This window comes from Chrysoperla carnea, chromosome 3, assembly GCF_905475395.1.
Source record: "Chrysoperla carnea chromosome 3, inChrCarn1.1, whole genome shotgun sequence".
In the NCBI taxonomy this organism is placed as follows: Eukaryota; Metazoa; Arthropoda; class Insecta; order Neuroptera; family Chrysopidae; genus Chrysoperla; species Chrysoperla carnea.
In genome coordinates, this window is record NC_058339.1 from 70,205,966 (window position 1) to 70,227,702 (window position 21,737).

Genomic DNA, 21,737 nt, shown 5'->3' on the forward strand with positions numbered 1-21,737 from the left:
ACAAGGCATTCAGTTTCGAACACTTGGATTACATATACCATACATAGTTCAATGTCATGATTTATGAGTTGCTTACTCAGTTTTAACCCTTTAAGTTTTGTTATCAATTTTAATTAATCTTCAAAAACATATGTAAAACGTTTGAACGACCTTGTAGAAGTCTACAAGAACTGTGCAGAAAAATTACTTTTAATTTTCAAAATATACATTGGAGCTTATTAATATAATCTAATATTCACATATTTAGAAGTCATAATTTGCAATAATACTCCTGCTTTACGTACTATACTACGGAAGCCTGAATGGCTCACTGTCAATTTATGAGAAACTGACGCTACACTAGCCTATTTTTTAAATGTGCACTACCCACAAGCATAAAACCAACTTTTAAAAAAAGTCACTAGTTCACTTTCAACAAGTGCACTTGTGACTCGTGGCATTATGGAATCGAACCTTTTTGAAGATGTCGGTATTTTGTCATGTGCAAATTTCTAATTAAACGTAATAATAAACACTTAATAATACTTTTAAAGGTTAGAAATTAGAAATGTGCAGATGCAAAAGATAAACATCAACAAATAAAGCATTATATTTTTTAAATACTACTAAAGAAAATTTTTAACTAACTACATAAGACAAACTATAAACATTATCATATTATTAATAAATCCGGACATATTATTAAATAATTATTAATAATTCCAGACAGTTTCTGTAGTGTCTAGTTAAAGGATAGTCATCACCGATTGACATCTTCAAAAGGTTCGTTTCCATAATGCCACAAGACACAAGTGCACTTGTTGAAAGTGAACTTTTAACTTTTTTTTAAAGTTGGTTTTATACTTGTGGGTAGTACACATTTAAAAATTGTTCTCATAAATTGACAGTGAGCCATTCAGGGTTCCGTACTATACTAAATAAAAAAAATTGTTAGTTGCAAGGAATATGTTGTTCTTTATTCAATAAAATATGTTCGCAACAGGGTAGCAAAGTTTCAGTTCTTCGTTACATTTAACAATGGAAATAACGATAAGTATTTCTTTCTAGCAAAATGTGCGAGCTATTACCATTGACCCTGACGGAAATAGCCATTTTCTTTAGAAAGTGATTTCGTTCTGGACTGCGTATCTTTTTAATACGACCTTTAATCTGAAAGAATTTTAATAAAACCACATTCTGAATCATTTAAACAAGGAAACAGAAAACAGAATTTAGAGAACACACATTTATACAAACGTGGGAATAGCACATTGCACTATGAACACCAGCAACAAAATGTTCAGGTTAGAGAAGCTTTTTTTTCTTTTAGCAGGTGGAAAACTATCTTTAAGTACAAGAAAATGATCTAAACGGGTTAGCTCTTTTAATCATACAGTCAGAACTTATTAACAAGACTCCATACGAAGATATAATTGATAAAAGATAGATATAATTTAACAGGGTCATTGTTCGTATTGTTTTTAAACTGTAAGTGCAAAGACTTTTTCTTGTGTAAATTTCACTAAATCGTGAGTTGTAAGAATAATCTAGGTCTTAGTTCACAATCACACTAACAACGGGAAAAATCTGATGTATTAATGACAATAGAGAAAAATCATAAAATTGTAATTTCATTGACAAAGAAAATGTTATTAATGATTGTGATTTAGGGTATTGAATTGCAGAGAATTGCGGTTGGTAATATCTCACAATCTCGATTTTATTATAGAAAATGATTCTCGACTTAATAGCATGCAATATCCCTTAACAGAGTTTCAGTTCAAGAATCACCAGTTCCTGGCAGCTTTCGCTGTGTTGAAAACCTCACTGCTATTTGTTTTTGAAAATTTTAAATGACCGTTCGTAGTCTGCTTTTCTGACTATGATTTTGATACGTCGTGGAATTGGAAATTGTTCTATTTATAATTCATCAAGGATAATTTTTTATAGCAGATTTTTTAATTCATGTTTTTTATAGATATTTCATATATCTTTTTTACACGAAGGACCATAAAAAAAGTTAATAATAGACATCGTAAATAAATTATGTTCAAAAAATAGATAATTTTTAATTTACTTACAATCTTCTTTACTTGTTTAATATTTGCATAGATTTCTTCACCATTTTAATTGGTTACCTATAAAAACTATTTGAAATATGTGTTTTTTCCAAAATAAAACAAAACTAAAAGAAATACCAAAAATAATAAAGAAAAATTAAGAATAAATTTAAAAATGAATACCATAAAAATATCTAAATGGAATATTTGCGTGTTTTATAATGATTCATTCACAATTTTTATATGATTCTTTTCTATATGATTTTTTATACATAATATTTTTATATATCATTCTTCAGTTAGTCTCTTTTCGACTCCTACGCATTTTAATGATTTTCTTTAATATTGTGGCTACTTACACGAGTTGGTAGCCATGAGTTAAGTTTGTTACACGGGAATGAAAGTTATATAGAAAATCGCTGGTATATATTATAACTGTATGTAGAGTATAAATTCGATTTATGAAAAAATAGACCGAAAAAAAATTCTGTCCCATTTTTGAACGCAAGGACTAAAAACTTCAGAACCCTACAATCTCCTCTATGGTCGGCAAACTCAACCCAACCAACTCGTAATTACAACCTTTGGATTTCTTTTTCGGTCTATTTTTTCCGTATATATTTATTTCGGGTCTGTTTTACTGATTACACATATATAGACTATACAAGGGTTTTGAGGAGAAAAGGAAGTTTTTTATTGTTTAATATCATTTAATAATTTAAGTATTTTGAGGGGACGTTGAAGAAGAAATGTACACTTTTAAAAATTTTAAGCATTCAACGCAATAATATCCAGACACCATTATTGATCAATTATAATTTTCCGCGATTAAGCTAATAGTTCGAAATTTCACAGATATTTAGGTACTTTTAATTGAGCTATTGGGAATAAACTGAAACATAGAGATAATTTAATGGCACGAGACAGGTAGATATTTCCGTTGAAATTTGCCTATTTTATTAAACACAATACGAAATTCTAGGTAGTTTTTGCTGATCGAAAGTTGGAAATGATTAACAAACGTATACATAAAATATAAACTAGTTTAATTGAATTTAATTGAATTTATATTTATAGGCTTTTGGTAGTACATACTAAATTATAATAAATAAATAAAATACTAAAAAATAATTTTATTCTAAGTGTATGACTACAAGTTTTTTTATTTGATCTCAAAATTTTTCGAACTTGCGTTCATTCTCAAGAGATTCACTCTCTTGAGATCTAAGATGCTTTATTGGCTTGAACGTCAAAAAAGATATATTTTTATAGGTCAAAATTACAAAGACTGGTAAAAAAATTCTGAATAGACTACGATCAAAATTGATTTACAGATCTAAATTCCTATTTCACGTGCGAAAAACTAGGACCATATTAATTTATTACAACGATACTCTGTGAACCGTCTCAGTATATTTATTCGGACGTTTTTCACGTGAAATTTATTCACATATATTCTTAGTAATTCTTGATATTATTATAATATCATTAAATAATATAAAAGAGAAAAAACAGTAAATTATGGAAATTTAATTATGGCTAATAAATATCAGATGTTTTTTTTTAATAGAAAGTATCTTGAATTTGTATTTATTTATCTAGACATTATCTGCGCCCACTTAGAAATGTAAGTTTATATTTTATAGTAGATATATTAGGTATGTAAACGAAAAGCTTAGTGGTTATAATTTAATATAATTATGTTAAATGGGCGTAAAGGTTAACAATGCTTATTTTCTAAAGAGGTCAAAACTAACAAAGTAAATATTGCTTTATTAGTTATTACTCTTTAAGGTAGAGTACCTGGATGACCGAGCTTTGTTCAGTATTTTTTGAGTTAAAATGATGTTTTGCTAATGTATTTTATTTCGTACTACCATAAACTCCAATAGATGCCAGGAAGAGGCGCATATTCAATCGTAAGTAGCTTTTTTAGCTTTGAAAGCAGGGTATAAGTCTCTTGGTGCTTAGATATCACTTCTACACTGCGAATGTTCGTTCGGATTCTTTTGCCTCGATTATCTCGCGAGCCAATCATGACATGAACACGTGACTTTGCTTATTCGACGCGTAATCGCGGATTTAAGAACAGAAACTTTAAGAATTGTTTTCAGCAGAATTGGTTGAGCCGTTTTTTAATGGTAATATAAACAAGTGAAAACAAACAATTGACTGAGTTAATTGTTGAAATATCATGCGTAGTCAGTATTGATTTCTTTATCACATTACACATACAAACACGTGACACATACATAACTGATAATCAAGTATAGTGCATATTATAAAATTTCCGCCTAATTGTCGCCCTCACGGGTAAACAGTGATGTTTACGAAAAAATGTTTCAAACAAAAGTTGTTTAATTTTTGATAAGGAACATTTTTTACATTTAAACTTTTCTTCTATCTCTAACGGTTTACAAGATGGGTCCTACGGACCCAAGACCCAATTGACCTATGATGCTCATTTACGAACTTGACCTCACTTTTTACGTCCTGAGTACGCTGTAAAAATTTCAGCTCGATATCTTTTTTCGTTCTTGAGTTATCGTGTCCACAGACGGACGGACGGACGGACGGACAACCGGAAATGGACTAATTAGGTGATTTTATGAACACCTATGACAAAATTTTTTTCCTAGCATCATTATTTTTAAGCGTTACAAACTTGGGACTAAACTTAATATACTATGTATATTTCATATATACATGGTATAAAAATCGAAAAAACTCGATAAACAGAATCTGAAAAGTGAATTAAACTCTAAATTTATTTATGGAGATAATGATCGTTCCAGCATAAGCTGCAAAACATGTTCGAAACATGATCTATAAATGTTAACAAGACCTTTTTATAATTTTTTTTATACTGGAAAGTTTTTCGTGTAGACTTTGAGGTCGCGCCAGACTCAGTTTATTTTTGATTTTATAATCGAAAGAACAGGGAACTACTTTGGAAAAGATTACATACATAGATGTGGTGTGAAGATTTGACACCATATAAATAAATATTGCTGATATTTTTATTTTTGTTATAAAAAATATACAACAATCATAACAACAATATGCAAAATTTTTATTTAACATTTAACAATATTTAAATATAATAATAATATTTTTACATTTTTAAACAATTTATAATATTTATCTGCAATACAGACATAATATACTATAATACAATGTAATTGATACATGACTACTGCATAAGAAATTTAATGTAAAATACTATACATATAAAATAAAACCAATTTAAAAAGCATTTATTTAGGTAATAGTATTATTAAACAGTTGTTACTTCTATCAAAAAACCATGTTTTAACAAGTATATTTATGCAAGTGCTTCTTTAACTCATTTGTATTATATAGTGGAACTTAGTTAAGTGGGACTTGGATAAAGGATAACCTTCATAACTAGAACTCATGCTGACGTCCACTTTGGCACTGAACACTTTGCCACTGAATTTCGTCTGTTAGTGGGACGAAGCAAACCTTTATTATTTTTTGTATTGTTTACTTTTAATCATGTATACGATATTTATTTACATCAAAGACTCTCGATTATAGTTGACGATTTTAATATGATACATACAGCGTAAACTAAATATTGACAAATATCTTGTCTAGAAATTTTAATTAAAGAGAATTTAAAAAAAAATACACTCGAACCCGGACTTCTTGGATTCATGCCAAGCGTCTTACCAATTGAGCCATTCGAGCTCTAGATTTGGGATTCATTCTTTTAATTTTATCGTCATATTTACCTCTTTCAATGAGACAATGAGACAATTTTATATTTTATTGACCTCTGTAACTGAGAACTGAGATAACATCATTTTGTTTGTTTATTATAACTTATTCTTATTCTACCAGCAAACTTCGCATTTAACTAATTTTGACACTCAATGTCCTTCAGTTTGAGTTTTTCTTTACTGTCATACGGATGTTAATTTGAAAAATGCCGAAACGAAGGCTCAAAACGCTATCACTACGTGAAAAACTGAGGTTAGTATCCGTTTACGAAAGTGGAAAGACACTAATTGTCTGTGTCAAATTTAATGTACCAAAATCTACTCTTCTGAATAATTCAGAATAAAGATAAAATTCTCTCCTTAAATCACAATGTTCTGAAGGACAAGGAAAACTAGAATGTGTAGATACGTTTAACGTACGAAAACTAAAAACCTTCTCGACAGAAACTGTATTTGAAATGTGACAGTATTATATAGCCCGACAAATTCGAAAATTTCGCACTGCCTTGCAAAACGTTTGGCGGATTACCGGAGGTTCACTGTAATTGGTAAATATACGTAAAAATTTTCTAGGCTAATGACCTTTTATAAATTATATGGTTTAATAAATTATTTTCTCACCTGTCTATTTTTGTATATCTATTATTATGCTAAATCATTTAGATAACATAAATTTTAATCAAATAGTTGTAACGGAAGTGTCGAAATGTTTCTATTTACTTTTATTTTTATCCCAATTTCTAAAACTGTTACTATACCATATAGTATATTATGTTTTTTTTACTTTTACAAATAATATTTATATTATCAGATGAATAGATGTACTATAAGTTTATACAAAATCGTTTTGTATAATTAAGTATTATAAAATCTATAATATTATTCATTATTCAATGTTTTTATGTACTTTATATAAAAGATTATTCAAACAATCATAAACTACTTGTAAACTAAAGCAACTAGATCATTATTTTTTTTAAATAAACACAAAAGAAATGATAAATATGTTAGAATGTGTACAATAAGAAATATCCAATATTCCGCAGTCTTAAAACGAATTGTATCATTTCGAAGAGTAAAAAGAAAACTATACGTTATTCAATCAATGAAGTACCATGTTTTATTAACAAACGTTGGTGATCCCACCCGTCCCTGTCGTTGGCGAGATGAAGAATGTCAATAATTGACATATTTAATTTTAATCTTTTAAGATAACTATGACGTTTTCTTCCTCTCGCCAAAGATCCAAAAATTTTTCCTGTTTGGATATCATATTCTTGGCACTTTTTTCTAATTATATGAGCCAAGAAATTGACCTCACGAAACCATAAAGTCTTTATTAGTTCACGGACTACACCCGCTTTTTGTAGAACAACTTCATTTGTTGTTCGTTGGGTCCATGAACCAGGAACCACATTTATGTCGCAGCTAATAGTTTTTCAGCAGCAATGGACACTGTCCATGTTTCACATGCATATAATAAAACCAGTCAAACTTTTAAAATACGAAATTTGGTTTTATTACTTATGTTTTCGTTCGTTAATATTTGTTTATATTTATTAAATATTACTTTCGACAGAGCTATACGTCGTTTTATTTTACTGATACATTTACCGTCTGATGTAATGGTCGCGCCAAGATATATGAATTGACTCACTTGTTCCAACAACATTATTAACGTTGCTTAATGTTGTACAAAAAAAAAAACTACTTTTCATCTCAATAGGGAATATCTATGAATTTTTCGCATTTCTTAACAAAATATGAAAATACCGTAAAAAAGATGACAAAAGTAAAATCAAAATTAAAATCGGTCAAGAAATACGAATGAAATAAGCATTTTAAACTACTAATTAGACAGAGAGATCGGACATAGTATTTAACGTTATAGACCATGTTTGCCATACATTCTGTTTTGTTAGAAAGAGACACAAGCAAATCTTTGATGGATTTTATCTTGGTTATTTTTATAGTTATTTGAAAAATAATCTGTTTGCTATATGAATGAGCTTTTATTAAAAAAATCATCAATATTCCTTATTCATCTTTTGCAATATAATAACACTGGTCAACACAATTTTGGCACAGAAGCATGACTTTACTTTTTGAAAAGTACTTGACTTGCTGACTATGAATCTGAGCGCAAAATTGCTTCATCACGTTACGTTATCGAGAAATTCGTCCCTTAACATGGAAAAAACTTGTTCTTCTTCTTAATTTGAGGTCATATTTCACCCGTTAATAGTTTTTTCTCACGAAAAAATTTACACCATTAGAAAATACCATTAATTCCCCTCAAAAGCCTTTTTGAATTTTTCCAAAATCTTCTTCCAAGAAAAGGAATAGGTAATATATAAATATATAAGTATACAATTAATTAATTATACATAAATATTTATATTAGTAGTAATACAATGTATAGGTATTTTAACTATAATAAATGTGATATGATTTCTGGAAGAGCAAAAAGGATATCGGAATAATTCGAAAAGTATTTTAAAGGAAGAGGGAAAGAAAAGGAAGTCTTTCAAATTTTCATATGAAAAAAGAAATATATAGTGGTGTTACGGAATTTCGAATATAACAAAAAAACCATTTTCCTCTTTTAGCTTAAAATATTTTGAAAACTTTACGTATTAGAGAAATTCTCAATCCGAATTCGAATTCAGCATCCTCAAAAACTATAAGAAATGTCTCTCGCATCAATGTGGCAAAAAAAAAAAAACAAATTTTGTTGAGTGTAATAGACTGAAATAATAAAAGGTGGAAACGCAATTAAGTTATATAGTATATCCCTCTTTACTATGTATAACATATTTATTTGCGCTCCCACCATATTTATTGTAAAGAGACAAATGTATGTGAATAATGTGTTATACAATGCTGAAAGTTCAGTTTTTTTTTCACGTATGTATTATATTTATATGAAAAATGAATTTCTGTTCGATATTATCAATGTTTAATATAATTTAGTTCATAAATATTTGAACTATTGCCAATTTTATAAATTACACAATTTCAATATTTTTTATTTCTAGTATTTGAATCGTATAATTTTTACAGGATAACTACAATGTTCTTCATATTGCATCAATGTACTCCCGTGAAGATGTCGTTAAACTTCTGTTGTCAAAACGTGGAGTGGATCCATATTCAACTGGTGGGGTATGTAATTATTAATATTTTGAACTTTGTTTGCCTAATTGCTCTCCTAAAAAAATTTCTTAGTCTTTCTTTTTTGATAAATATACTGCATGTAAAAATAAATTAATAATAAAAATAAAAATAAGTTTTGATAAACGGTCAGACTCCCAAGAGAAGTAAAATATATATTGTAAACTATTTTCTTAGAACTGGGTAGAAATCGAATAAAAAAGCTTTATAATTTTGTAAAAATAAATTTTATAATTGGTCCAATTCACTTACGTAAATCGTAGAGGGGTGGCCCAAAAGTGTTGACACTAGATTTTTTATTCTTTCATTCAATAGAGGCTTGTTTGAAGACCTTAAACATGATTTTGGAAAAAGACGCCGCTATCTTGGAAAAAGACTTTTTTTACGTTTTGGCGCATATCTTGCGTTCTATTCATTCAAATTTGATGATTTTGATGTCGATGGACTTGCCTGCGTTTTATCTTCAAACCCATTTATTTCACAGTATACTAGAAAAAAAGGTATTCATGAATTTTTTCGTGAGTTTCTTTTTGCAACAGTTATGTTTACGAGAAAAAAAAAGTTGTTTATTTTGTTATAAGAAACATTTTTTACGTTAAAACTTTCGTTCAACCGGTAACGGTTTAAAAAAAAGGTTCCACTGACCCAACACCCAATTGACCTATATTGCTCATTTACGATCTCGATCTCAATTTTTACGTCCTAAGCACACTGTAAAAGATTTCAGCCTGATATCTCTTGAAGAAGAAGATACACTACTAAAAAACTTTTTACAAAAACCTGTTATAAAAAAAAATTTTTTTGACTTGAACACAAATAACTTTTTTTCTATCTATCGTATCGTTTACTTTGACATAAATGGGTTCGAAGATAAAACGCAGGCAAGTCCAACGACTTGCCGTTTATGGGTGCAAGAATATTGCGCTAGATAAACGCAAATAGAACACAAGATATGGGCCAAAACGAAAAATATATTCCAAGATGGCGGCGAAAGCGTTAATTTTCCGAATACGAAAAATCAGATTTAAGGTTTTCAAACTACTCCCTATTGAAAGAATGAAAAAAAATCTAGTATCAAAAATTTTGGGTCAGTCCGTAAGTGCACTGGACTACTGCAGAATCTATTCGGTCGATTTTCAACAAGAATATTTAGTTTTTACCGAAGAAATATAGCTTTCTAATTAAAAGACTGTTTCTCTTGTTAACTTCGAACTTGATTTGATTTTTAAGCAACCCTGAGGGTCAAACTTGAGGTCGCTGTCAGATTTTCACCTTTAAAGCCAATTGTGTTAAATTTGTTATAAATTGCTTATGTGATCTAGGATAAGGCAGATCAAGGAAGAATTTTAGGTAAGATAGGGATTTAAAAATTTAAATTAATAAATGATTCCACTCATCTTATAATCTTGAAGCTATAAAGCCGATAGACACTTTTGTCTTGTATTCTTAACACAAAAATTTACTATTATGACTTACGCAGTTCTGGAATTTCAAAATTTGAAATAAAAGCACATTAACCCTGAAGCACATTATACGTGACAAATATCTATATAGAAAACAAACTAAGTACGAATGTGAGCTTCTATCTCAGAACTACAATATTGAAAGCTCACTAAACATTTTACAAACATACACACATATACACAATTTTACAAATAGTTTTACTACTACACTCACGAAAACTAAATAAAACTACAGGTACCTAATAGTAAGTAAAATAAATAGTTATTGCAATTTTAATAACAAATTTAACACAATTTAAATAGAAATAAATGAAAGTTCGTGTCGATAATAATTTTGCAAATTTAAATTACATACAATAAATAAAAAACTAAAAAACATAGATAAAAACCATCCATACTTTATCTGTAAACAGAATTGTTGTTGCAAAAACATTGTAAAGTTTTTTAGTTCGAATCGAAAAGTTTTAACATTGTGTTGATTTTTTAAATGAAAAAAAGTGAATTTTTCTCTAGAAATGTGGAAAAGTTTAATTTAATTTATAGTGGTTGAAATTTTTTAATTATTATTATTGAAAATAGTTTTTACATAGTTTAATAATAAATAGTTTTGTTTATTTATAATTAAAGTGGGTTATTCTCTAATAGAGTAGAAAAAACTTAGAAGAGGTAAGAAAATAGAGACCTTCGTTTTTAGAATATCAATCCTAGCTCGAATACACGTGGTAATATATATATAACGAAAATTATCCAAGAGAGAAGTACAATCATTTACTATCTTACGGAATTTTCAAGGAAGAAATCTGTTCAATAGGTACTTAAAATGAATAGAAATTTTCAAACTCAAATTTTAAATTTTTTTGATGATTTAAAAGTCTACGCAATTTAAAAGTAGAACAACGTTCTAAATAATCCAGCGTGTTTTAAATATATATTCCTGTGAAATAATAAATGAGTACCTAAATATAAGTACATAATTCCCTCTTTTATAACTTTCATCATCTAGATATTGACACGTGATCCAGACCTGGAATGGCAATTTTAAAAACGAGAAACTTTATTTATTACCTTTCTAGGAAACAAAAATCTTGTCCCAAAATTGTCCATATAATTTCTTGCTTTCACTTACAGGAGGATATATTTGACTCTAAATGTTGAAGAAGTTTCATTTAATTTATAGTGTTTGATATTTTTTAATTATTATTGAAAATAGTTCGCATAGTTTTTACATAAATAGTTATATTTATTTATAATTTTATTTTAATTAGTGTATTTTTATTATTTTAGTCGCGACAACAAACGGCTGTACATTTGGTGGCATCCCGACAAACTGGTACGGCTACTTCAATATTACGAGCATTGTTAGCTGCAGCTGGGAAAGATATTCGGCTCAAAGTTGACGGGGTAAGTAGAAATTTCTTTTTTTAATAAATTCACATCGGTTGATTTCGATAATCTTCCGAATATACCCTCAAATAATTTAACGTTACCCGCCCATCGCCAGAAATATTAACAAAATATCTTAATGTCAAGTTAATAATTCACATAATGGATTATTCAGTATTTTTAAGATTTTGCAATCTCTTTAGAGCAAAATGGTTAATCAGAGTGCTTGAAATGTCGAAATAGCGAATAAATTTTCTTGTTGCTAAAATCAAATATGAATATTTTCTACCGCATGTATGAACATGTTTAACTTGGTTATTTAGAGTTGCTATAATCGATAACTATAATTAACAATAATCGACAAGATTGTTGTCAAAATTTTCCAATTCTGGTCACGAATACACTGTCCACGTTTTATAAGTTATATCTTCTCTCCGTCCCTAAATAAAATTTTATTAGAATGGATAGCTGTTAATTTATTTACCATTAATTATTTAAAAAAAAAATGTTTTTGGAATTCAAAACAATAAGAATAAAACCAAAGCTACACAAAGATTCATTCACAGAAAATAAGCAATACTTTTAACCGGTTTTCAACTTCCCTGCGCCATTATTAACAATACACATTGTTTTTGGCGAAGGAATATATTATACCTATACAACAGTCTGGTCAATTACTTACTCATATTGAGTCATATTTTTTACCTTTTCATCGCATTACTTGATATGTGTGCGTAGTCATGGTAGTAACAAAAAAATTGATGCCAGCGCATTCAGTGAAAAATTTTGGCGATAAAGGACGCTGTTATGATTAATTTGCAGTTCTTTACATGTTAATGTTATAGAAAATGTCCAATTTAAATTATTGAAAAATACTAATTAATTAAACTTAATGCATTAAAAATTGTGAAATAATACCAAAAAACAGAAGCTATAAAAAATTGAATTCAAAAATGGCGGTGATTACGACGACCTTTTACCATCGAATATTGACAACGGACCTTGAATCTCTTTGTTAATATGTAATAAAATAAATGAATATTTCAAAAAATGATCAATATATTCAAAAATATTTTATAATTAGAAAAGCAATAATTCATATTTTAATCACGAATTCATTCAACAAAATTTATGATAACAGGGGTTGCTTTTAAGTATTTTCTAATTATTATATACTTGTATATTAATATATTACAAATTAGCATTTATTGCTTTTTGTATAATATATGTATATGACGTACTCAGATCGTAATTTTACAATAATTATAACCAGCATAGACACAGTGTAATGTTCCTCTCAAAAAAATCAAAAACTACACCTTAGTCCGTGCTAAGATAACCCAGTTTAACTTAGTTGTACAACTGAATCGATTTCAATTTTTCAATAAAAGTTAACTAAAATTTTTTACGAAAAAAACAATTAAAATCGCATGCGAAGAGCGGTGTAAAGCTGCTTTTTAAGTATGTTATTTGGACCCCTTAGGGGCGTCCAAAGAAAAGAAAAGTTATGCTATCTGCAGTAAAGTTGCCTTAAATTTTGCAGTTCAATTCAAAGTCTATGAGCTTTTGACATTAATTTAGTTGCTACTATTTTTTGAAACTATATTCAATTTGAACAATTAAATATATCGACAATCGCGTTTTGCGATTTTAATGTAGAATTTGACTGGCTTATAATGTGTTTGGAAATTTTTTTTATGTTAAATATTTTAAGACATTTTAATTGTTTAAAAACGTGTAAGTTATTGCTCCTACAAATGTTCACCCTAAAATCAAGCCTCACGGGCCGAGTTCCTAGCCCGATCTATTATTTTCGATGTAAACACTGTTCAAATTCAAAGAACAAAAACTTTAAGCACGATAAAAACACGAATAAATTTATTATTATTTCAAGACTACGGTCCTATATCGAATAAATTTCAAGAATAAAAAAAAATATTAGTAAACCACAGACAAAAAATGTCTCAATCGAAACCATAACAAAAACAAACATATACAATTCAGACATCAAAAGGGTAGTGTACTCTTTATCCTGTGAAAAAATTAAAAATAACAAAAATATAACACAGATATCGGTTTCTTCTCATACCTCCAAAAGAGGAGGTGGAATCATCTCCCCCTCTCCATCGTGGTTCATATAAATATGTGAAAATACTATACACAAAGCTTCCAATACTACTTTTTTTTCTGTATGCATAAAAGCAGAATATGGTATAGTTTCTGTACTTTGGATTCATCGACATTTTGTCGCGTGTATAAAATTACCCAACAATATACCTATATACATATATACTGACTGGATGATAGGCGGTGAATGGTACCAACAATATTTTCGACTTTTCCCAACCCAAGCAATAACATACATATAAATTTTTATTTTTATTTACTTTTTGTTTTTAAAGCTTAAAAAAAAAACATCATCTACATAGGTTCATATAAGAAAAATATAATTAACCGTGTATAGCCGGGTCTCAGTGGCGCAATTATTTTGATGGAAAGTTAGTCTCGCCTTCGAGAGTAAATTTTGGAACTTAGAAATACTGAAATGACAATCAAAGTTTTATCTCATAGAAAGTGAACTAAAATATAGCCAATAAGCAATATTCTCTATTCGAATAATTTTTCGTATGAAAGATGAAAGTGTAAAACTTGTTATATTAAAATTTCCTTTTTCCTGGTAAGCATATACTAAGCTGACATATACTAATCTTTGAGAGGAACAGCGTTACTCTTAAAATAAGCCAATTTTGAAACATAAAAGAAAGGAATGAAAGGAGATAATAGCATGTAAAAATTGGAGAGAAAACGTGAAGGCTTATATTTTCCCGACATTCTGCTTATCTCTCTCTATAAAAAAAACTCTCTGAAATGTCGTTAGATAAAACGTTTTTTTGTCACAGAAAACCATTTAACAGATACTGATCAAACAAAATCATTGTTAAACATACTGTTTTGTTTAAAAAAGATTTTAAGGTCTTCTAACAAAAAGACGTTAAAAAAATATTTTGTAGAAAATATTTTGTTTGCAAAACTTATCAGTGTGTTAAGTTTTGTTTGATCAGTGTGTGATGGTTTCTATTACTTATAATGTTAAGAAAAAAGTTTGAACGTTACCAAAAAAAATAAGTGTATGAAAACATTTGAGACTTACGTTTCAAATTTTTGAATTCGGCTAAAACTTGGGAAAATTAGACGAAAATTAAGAGTAAAAGTTTTCGATACATACCATTGTTTTCGAAATATTGATACCATTCATGCCAGAAAATCACTTAAATATGTATTTTATGGAAAAACAAGTGCTGCTTGTTATAATTTTCTGTATAGAAAAATATTTTTCGTGCTTTTAACTAATGAATATTTGTTTTACAAATTAATTTTAAGAAAATTAGCCTTGTAACATAATCAAGCATACCTTTAAAAACCCTTCTATTTGGTTTTATATGTTAAAAACACAAACTTTAACAGCTCAAATCTATAAAGTTAACACCGCAAGGGGCTAAAAACCACTAAAAAACAATCATGCAGTTGAATGAAAACTTTCTTGAAGATGACAAAAAATCGAAATTATATTTTAAACCCACTTTTGAAAAGGTTTCACAACTTTTCCAAATCGTATGATCAGCATATTGGAAAGTTTTTTACTAAAAAGTCTTTAATTTTTCCTATACATAATCTTGATTGCCTCCACCAGAAGAGAATACTAGCTACGCCACTGATTGATACTTCCATTATATACCATCAAACTTTTATTATTATTTTTGCATTTTACTTAAAAAATGAAATCAGATTAATGACCTGTTTTTTCATGAAATGAAAATGCACATGAAAATTTTATTGATTCATAAAATTTAATTTAGAATAAAAATAAAATAATTCCCTTGTATTATTATTGTTTACTTTAATTAGGTATGAAATGATTTATTTAGCGGAAGCTAAATATTTTTAATTAATGAATCGTTTTGTTTATACTTAGTTTTGTAAAGAAAACAAGTAATTTTTCATTGTTTTCTATTATATTATATTTGGTTTATATAAAATATAAATTATATAAATATTTACTTTGTCATTTTTAATTTAACAAAAAATACATTTATAATTTTAAACGGAATTTTAAAATTATTTTCCAATTAAAATGATATTCATAAATCAAGGTTTATTTATTTGTTGATATTGGATACAGGATCATTATATAATTTATATCCACTATTGTTTAGTATAAAAGTTAATTTAACATCAGACGTACAGATTTCAAACTTAACAAGTGAAAACAAACAATTGAGTGAGTTAATTGTTGAAACACCATGTATAGACAGTGTTGATTACACTGTTACATTACACATACTACATGTCACACATATCTCATCGTCACAAAATTTGCACTAGTTGATTATCCTTATTTATTAAATAAGTAAAAACTCTAAGGTTTCTAAGGTTTAAAATTTCTAAGGTTTGTTAAAAATAGGTATGACATGTATATATCACATGTATATCACCAAATATATCTTAGAGAAAAAAGTATTGCACCTTTTGTACATTTGTTTACGATGTTTACGAAAAAATGTTTCAAACAAAAGTTGTTTATTTTTATATAAGGAACATTTTTTATATTTAAACTTTTGCTTTATCTCTAACGATTTACAAGATGGGTCCTACGGACAAAAGACCTTTACCAATGTTGCTCACTTTTTACGTCTTGAGCACGTTATAAAAATTTCAGCTTTATATCAAACAGATAGACAGACAACCGAAAATGGACTAATTAGGTGATTTTATGAACACCTATACCAAATTTTTTTTCCTAGCGCCAATATTTTTAAGCGTTACAAACTCGGAACTAAACTTAACTAAATATACCTTAATATATATATTACATATATACATGGTATAAAAATTTTACCACCTCGCTGGTAAATTAGTAATAAAAATTGAAAATGTGCAGAATATCGTCAAGTAAAATTTGTTATTTGAACGAGACTGTGTATCTATTATTTGATCGAAATGTTCTTAGCTATGATTCGAAGTGCGAGTTAAGGTTCCCGTACCCGAAACAACAAAACAAAAATGAGACGATTTTCAAACGGCTGAGCAGATTTTCTTGAAACATACCCAAAATATTCACCTCAAATTACCTTTCAGACAGAAAAAAAAGATAGTCAGCCATGGGAACTGTCGACAGAAGTGAAAACGTAAAACTTTTAAATAATTGCGTTTTTTTTTTTTTTTAATTAATTACAGTATGAATAATTAAAATTTTACAGTTTCTAATTTGTGTAAATTGAAATAATATTAAAAAAACCAGCTATTTATGAACAGTAATCTTAAGTTACTAAATATCATAATCACTTTATTAATAGTTAATTGTACAGCTTTAATTATATTTACATAGGTGTCGTTTTTCCTAGGTTATGGTGTTATATCTGTAGCTTTATTCATAGCATGTTGAAGACGCGAAACCATAAGAGTTTACCTTATTAAATACTAGCTGTGAACTACCCGCTTTGCTGGGCAACATCCCCACATGCACCCCTCCCTCCACATTTCCTTGCGTGGGATAACAGTTTTGTAATGTACACGTCATGCTCTTTTATTTGATACCCCACTTAGGTATATTTGTAAATATTCGATAATCCCTTCACACTTTCTCGCTACACCTTTCTACCCTCCGAAGGTTAAAAGTAGATAAAAACAATAGATCTTTGAAGCTGGTTGTATATCGTGTCAATATTTGAGCTTAATCGATGCACAACTTTTTTATTTTTTGAAGCATATCCCTTTCAACCCCTATTTCAACCTCTTACTCTACTATAATATGGATGTATTATACATAAAAACCTTCCTCTTGAATCACTCTATCTATTAAAAAAAACCGCATCAAAATCCGTTGCGTAGTTTCAAAGATTTAAGCGTACAAAGGGACATAGGGACATAGGGACAGAAAAAGCGACTTTGTTTTATAATATGTAGTGATTATTTCTTATACATATATTATATATCGTCTAACGTGCCTTTATAAATTTTCACTTCAAAAAAATCAAATCAGTTAATCCGTTTAGGAGGTACGATGCCAGAGGTGAATCGATTAAATTATGGATTTAATATTATTGTTTACATTTTGAAAATAATGATTTTATTTATGTTAGTAGGATAATACTTTAAAAGCTCAAAGAATTTTAAAATGTTTCAACATTACAAAGTTCCATAATAGTTAAAAATAATTTAGTTAAAACAATTTTAAAACTTTTGAATACCTACGACATATTTTTATAACATGCTGTCTTGTCTTGTCTCGTAGTTGATATTTTTGATGTTTTCAGAGGGTGGTGGTGTGTTTATCATGGTAAAATCACATTATCATAAAATAAACAATTTTACTATAACAGAAACATAAATGAAAGTTGTAGAAATATCTATGTATGTTATGCTTTTTAATATTAACAAAAAAGAAAACAACCAATAAATGCAAAGAAAATGCAACATAAATTATGTAGACATCATAAAATATTGCGATAATTCTTTTAGTCGTATAGGTTGAGTTTGTTAAAAAGTATATTACTTATCAATATCCGGTGGGAAAAGTGAACTAAAATAAATTGTGTGCCCGTAAAAAGGTCATTTTTAAAAATCAAGCTAGATTATCTAAAACTTCATCACAACGAAATCGGTTAACGGGTATAATTCTATTTTTTAACCGACTTCAAACAAAAAGGAGGAGATTATTAATTCGACTGTATTATTTTTTTATGTGTGTTACCTTAGAACTTTCGACTGGGTGAAACGATTTAGATCATTCTTTATCTATTTGAAAGTTGTTGCTTCCCGTGTGGTCCCGTTTCATTTTACTCCAGTTCTGAGAACGGCATCCATGAGAAAACTATAAAAGTCATTATTGAAAAATTCTTAATTTGCATGTACGACAAGAGGATGAATAACTCAATATCACGCCAACCGATTTCGATTATTCTTTTTTTAGTGAAAAATTAGTTAGTGTACTTCAGACTTTCTTTTTTTCAATTTCTGTGGGAATTCGCTTAGCTAATGCAGCTCCTGTGCTACGAATTTTAAAACTTATCGTGCGCATTAAATTACAAAAGGTGATAGTTAAATTAAAATTTAAAATGTACCAAAAAAACATTTAAATATACATCTAAAATATATAATGATCAACCTATAGATAACATAAAATTTATTTTAAAATCATATATATCAATATCTACTGTGCAACAATATCTACTACTATCTCTTTAAAAATCTATAAAACGATCATTTTTCCATTGGCTATTTATTCGCGTGTTTCTATTCCGTCAATTCAATATTTGATGGTATACCAAAAAAATATTATGTCTTTTCTCTGTCAAATTAAATAAAAGTATTTGCTGATTCCCCGATACCTGTATGGTACCTATAATATTTATATTATATTTAAACAAGGTCCCCAATATTTATAAAAAAATTTTTAGACATAAACAGTTCGTATTTTAAACTGTTCACTTGAAATCAAATATTATTTAATTTAATTTAAAAATTAAATTAAAATGAGTCCTTTATCACAACCAAAACAACAGGCTGTGCAATTACTAATTATTTTGTGTAACATAGAGGAATTTGTGTGAAAAAAGTGTCTTAAAATGTCGTCTTCGTGGCGTAAATTAATTAAGTTACATCATACAGTGAATGCAAGATTAACACCAGATGAGGTATCTCGAAATGATTTAGTTAAAATATGCAAAAATGATCAGAGAGATAATATTTTATACTTATTTTCATATAACGAAATAGTCCGAAGTTTTATGACTCTCAAAAAAAATTTACTGGTATCACTTGTCATGCGCGTTAAATAATGGTTTTAAAATATTTTATTTGTTTTTCGTAACGTAAACGGTTTTATTCAGTTTTGATATGTAGTTGAGATTTTATGAATTTTTAAAATAACGAAAATTTTTTTCATAAATTTTATACTTATACAGAATTTTTGATAAAATTATATTACAATTACTGTTCGATGAACTCGCAATATTCATTTTTAATTTATAGTTCGATTAATTTCCTTTTTAATTTATAAAAGAAATTTATTGTTCAAATATTCGAATGATTTAAAAGTAAAATTTTAAATTTTATGATTTATGCATAGAATTTTTTACCCTCATCTGTGATCAAATGGAAAAACGCTTATCACGATCCCAAAAGGTACATGATTCGATTCTCATGATATGTGTACATTTTCCATATCTGTATATTTCTTCTGTATATTTCTTCTGTGTATTTATTCAATAATTGACTGAGAACAGACTATTTTCACAATTTTAAAAATTTATAGGTAATATTTTTGGTAATAAGTGGTTAAGTTTCAAACTTACAGTTATATAAAGCGTAATGAATAGATAATAATCGTCTTAAATAAGTCCAAATTTTGTTTCCTACTTCGCAAATATTTTCCAAATAAAAGAAAAAACAAAAAATTACGTGTTGAAATAAAAATACACGAAGTAGTTTCTTTTTTGTTGAAATATTTTCAATTTTGATTCTTATCTTTGAAAAAAGACCCGTACAAAATTTTTTAACAGTAAATATTATTTCACCTGGCGATTCATCCTCGTTCAATTAATAAATGGGTTGAGTCTTAACAGGGTGGCCTTTATGATAGCTTATATTAGGGGAAGATATTGAAATAAAGTATTTAAGTTTATAACAAAATAACAGTTTGACGAAATATTCAATCCATTAATTAGCAAAACTAGAAATTGAATCAACAAAATTTTTAATTTCATTATTGGTTAATTCATGCAGATTTAAGTCGAGCCCATTGTCATTAACACATGAGAAATTCTGAGAAGATTCATGAGAAAAATATAAATTATAAATAATGTTATGAAGAAATATTCTAAATAAATGTCTTCTAATAAGATTCTAGAGAACGAAAAAATATATAAACCTCCAATTATCAAAAGTCTAGATTGTTTTTCAAAACTCAAACTGGACAAAATGCAGTAAAAAATGAAAAATTTACTGTGGCACTTTGTTTAAATAACTTACCCAAAAAAAAAAAAAAAAAAAAATAGATTTGCATGCCTCAAATAATATTAACGAAAGCTTTTGAATTCGATCTACCGTAAAAATAATTCGCTTTGTGCACTACCATGCACCTAAAATTATTAACTAATGATTACCATCAAAGAATAAAAAAGTAAATTGATTTAAATAAAACTATATTATCATTTTAAAAAAAATCAAATTATATGTTTTTATAAAATTTGATCGAATTCCTTGAAATTTAGACAATGCTAAACAAATAACGTCAGTATTCATGATCGAAATGAAAGATGCCTGAAGTAAAAGGCACCTTATTCAATATTTGGCTATTAATTCTAAATATAAGTTACCTACCACAATAAATTTAAAGTGTTATTTCACTAAAAAGAAAATTTATTTCAAACGAAATGATTTGCGCTGACATATTAATGTTTTCAATTTTCATATACAAATTCGTGACATTAAAAAATAAGTAGGTACTTACATTGTAAATTACAGCAATTTTATAAAATAAGGTATGAAAATTGTTTATAATAATAAATTATTGAAAATTGTTGCACTTAAGGTCAAAATTGGTGGGGATTAAGAAAAAATATTTCATTTGCAAATAAAACTAAATTTCATCCAAAGAAAAACTTTGTTTGGTGGTTCGTAATCGTGATGAAATCATTGTTGGGTTTGTGTTTGTAAACTTGAAAAAATACTTCCAAAATTAAAATAATTGTAAAAAGTATTTTTAACAGTGGCGGATTTACCAGTAGAGAGTTTAGGGCAAGGGCATAAGGCGGCATGTTTTAGTGGATAGCAGTTTAAAGAAATAATACCACGAATTAAAAAGATTAAAAATGTTTCTGTAAGTGCAATTCAAAGAAATAGTTTCCGATTATAAAACTTCTTAAGAGATA

General features: G+C 27.9%; 1 protein-coding gene across 1 annotated transcript in view; it reads left to right on the top strand.

Annotated features, from left to right (window-relative positions):
• Positions 1–21,737, top strand: part of LOC123296211 (serine/threonine-protein phosphatase 6 regulatory ankyrin repeat subunit B) — a 62,498-nt gene that overhangs the window by 29,004 nt on the left and 11,757 nt on the right. The window contains exons 3-4 of the mRNA XM_044877672.1: positions 8,849–8,950; positions 11,707–11,823. Coding sequence (XP_044733607.1) covers positions 8,849–8,950; positions 11,707–11,823 — 219 coding nt within the window. The remainder of the gene's footprint in view (positions 1–8,848; positions 8,951–11,706; positions 11,824–21,737) is intronic.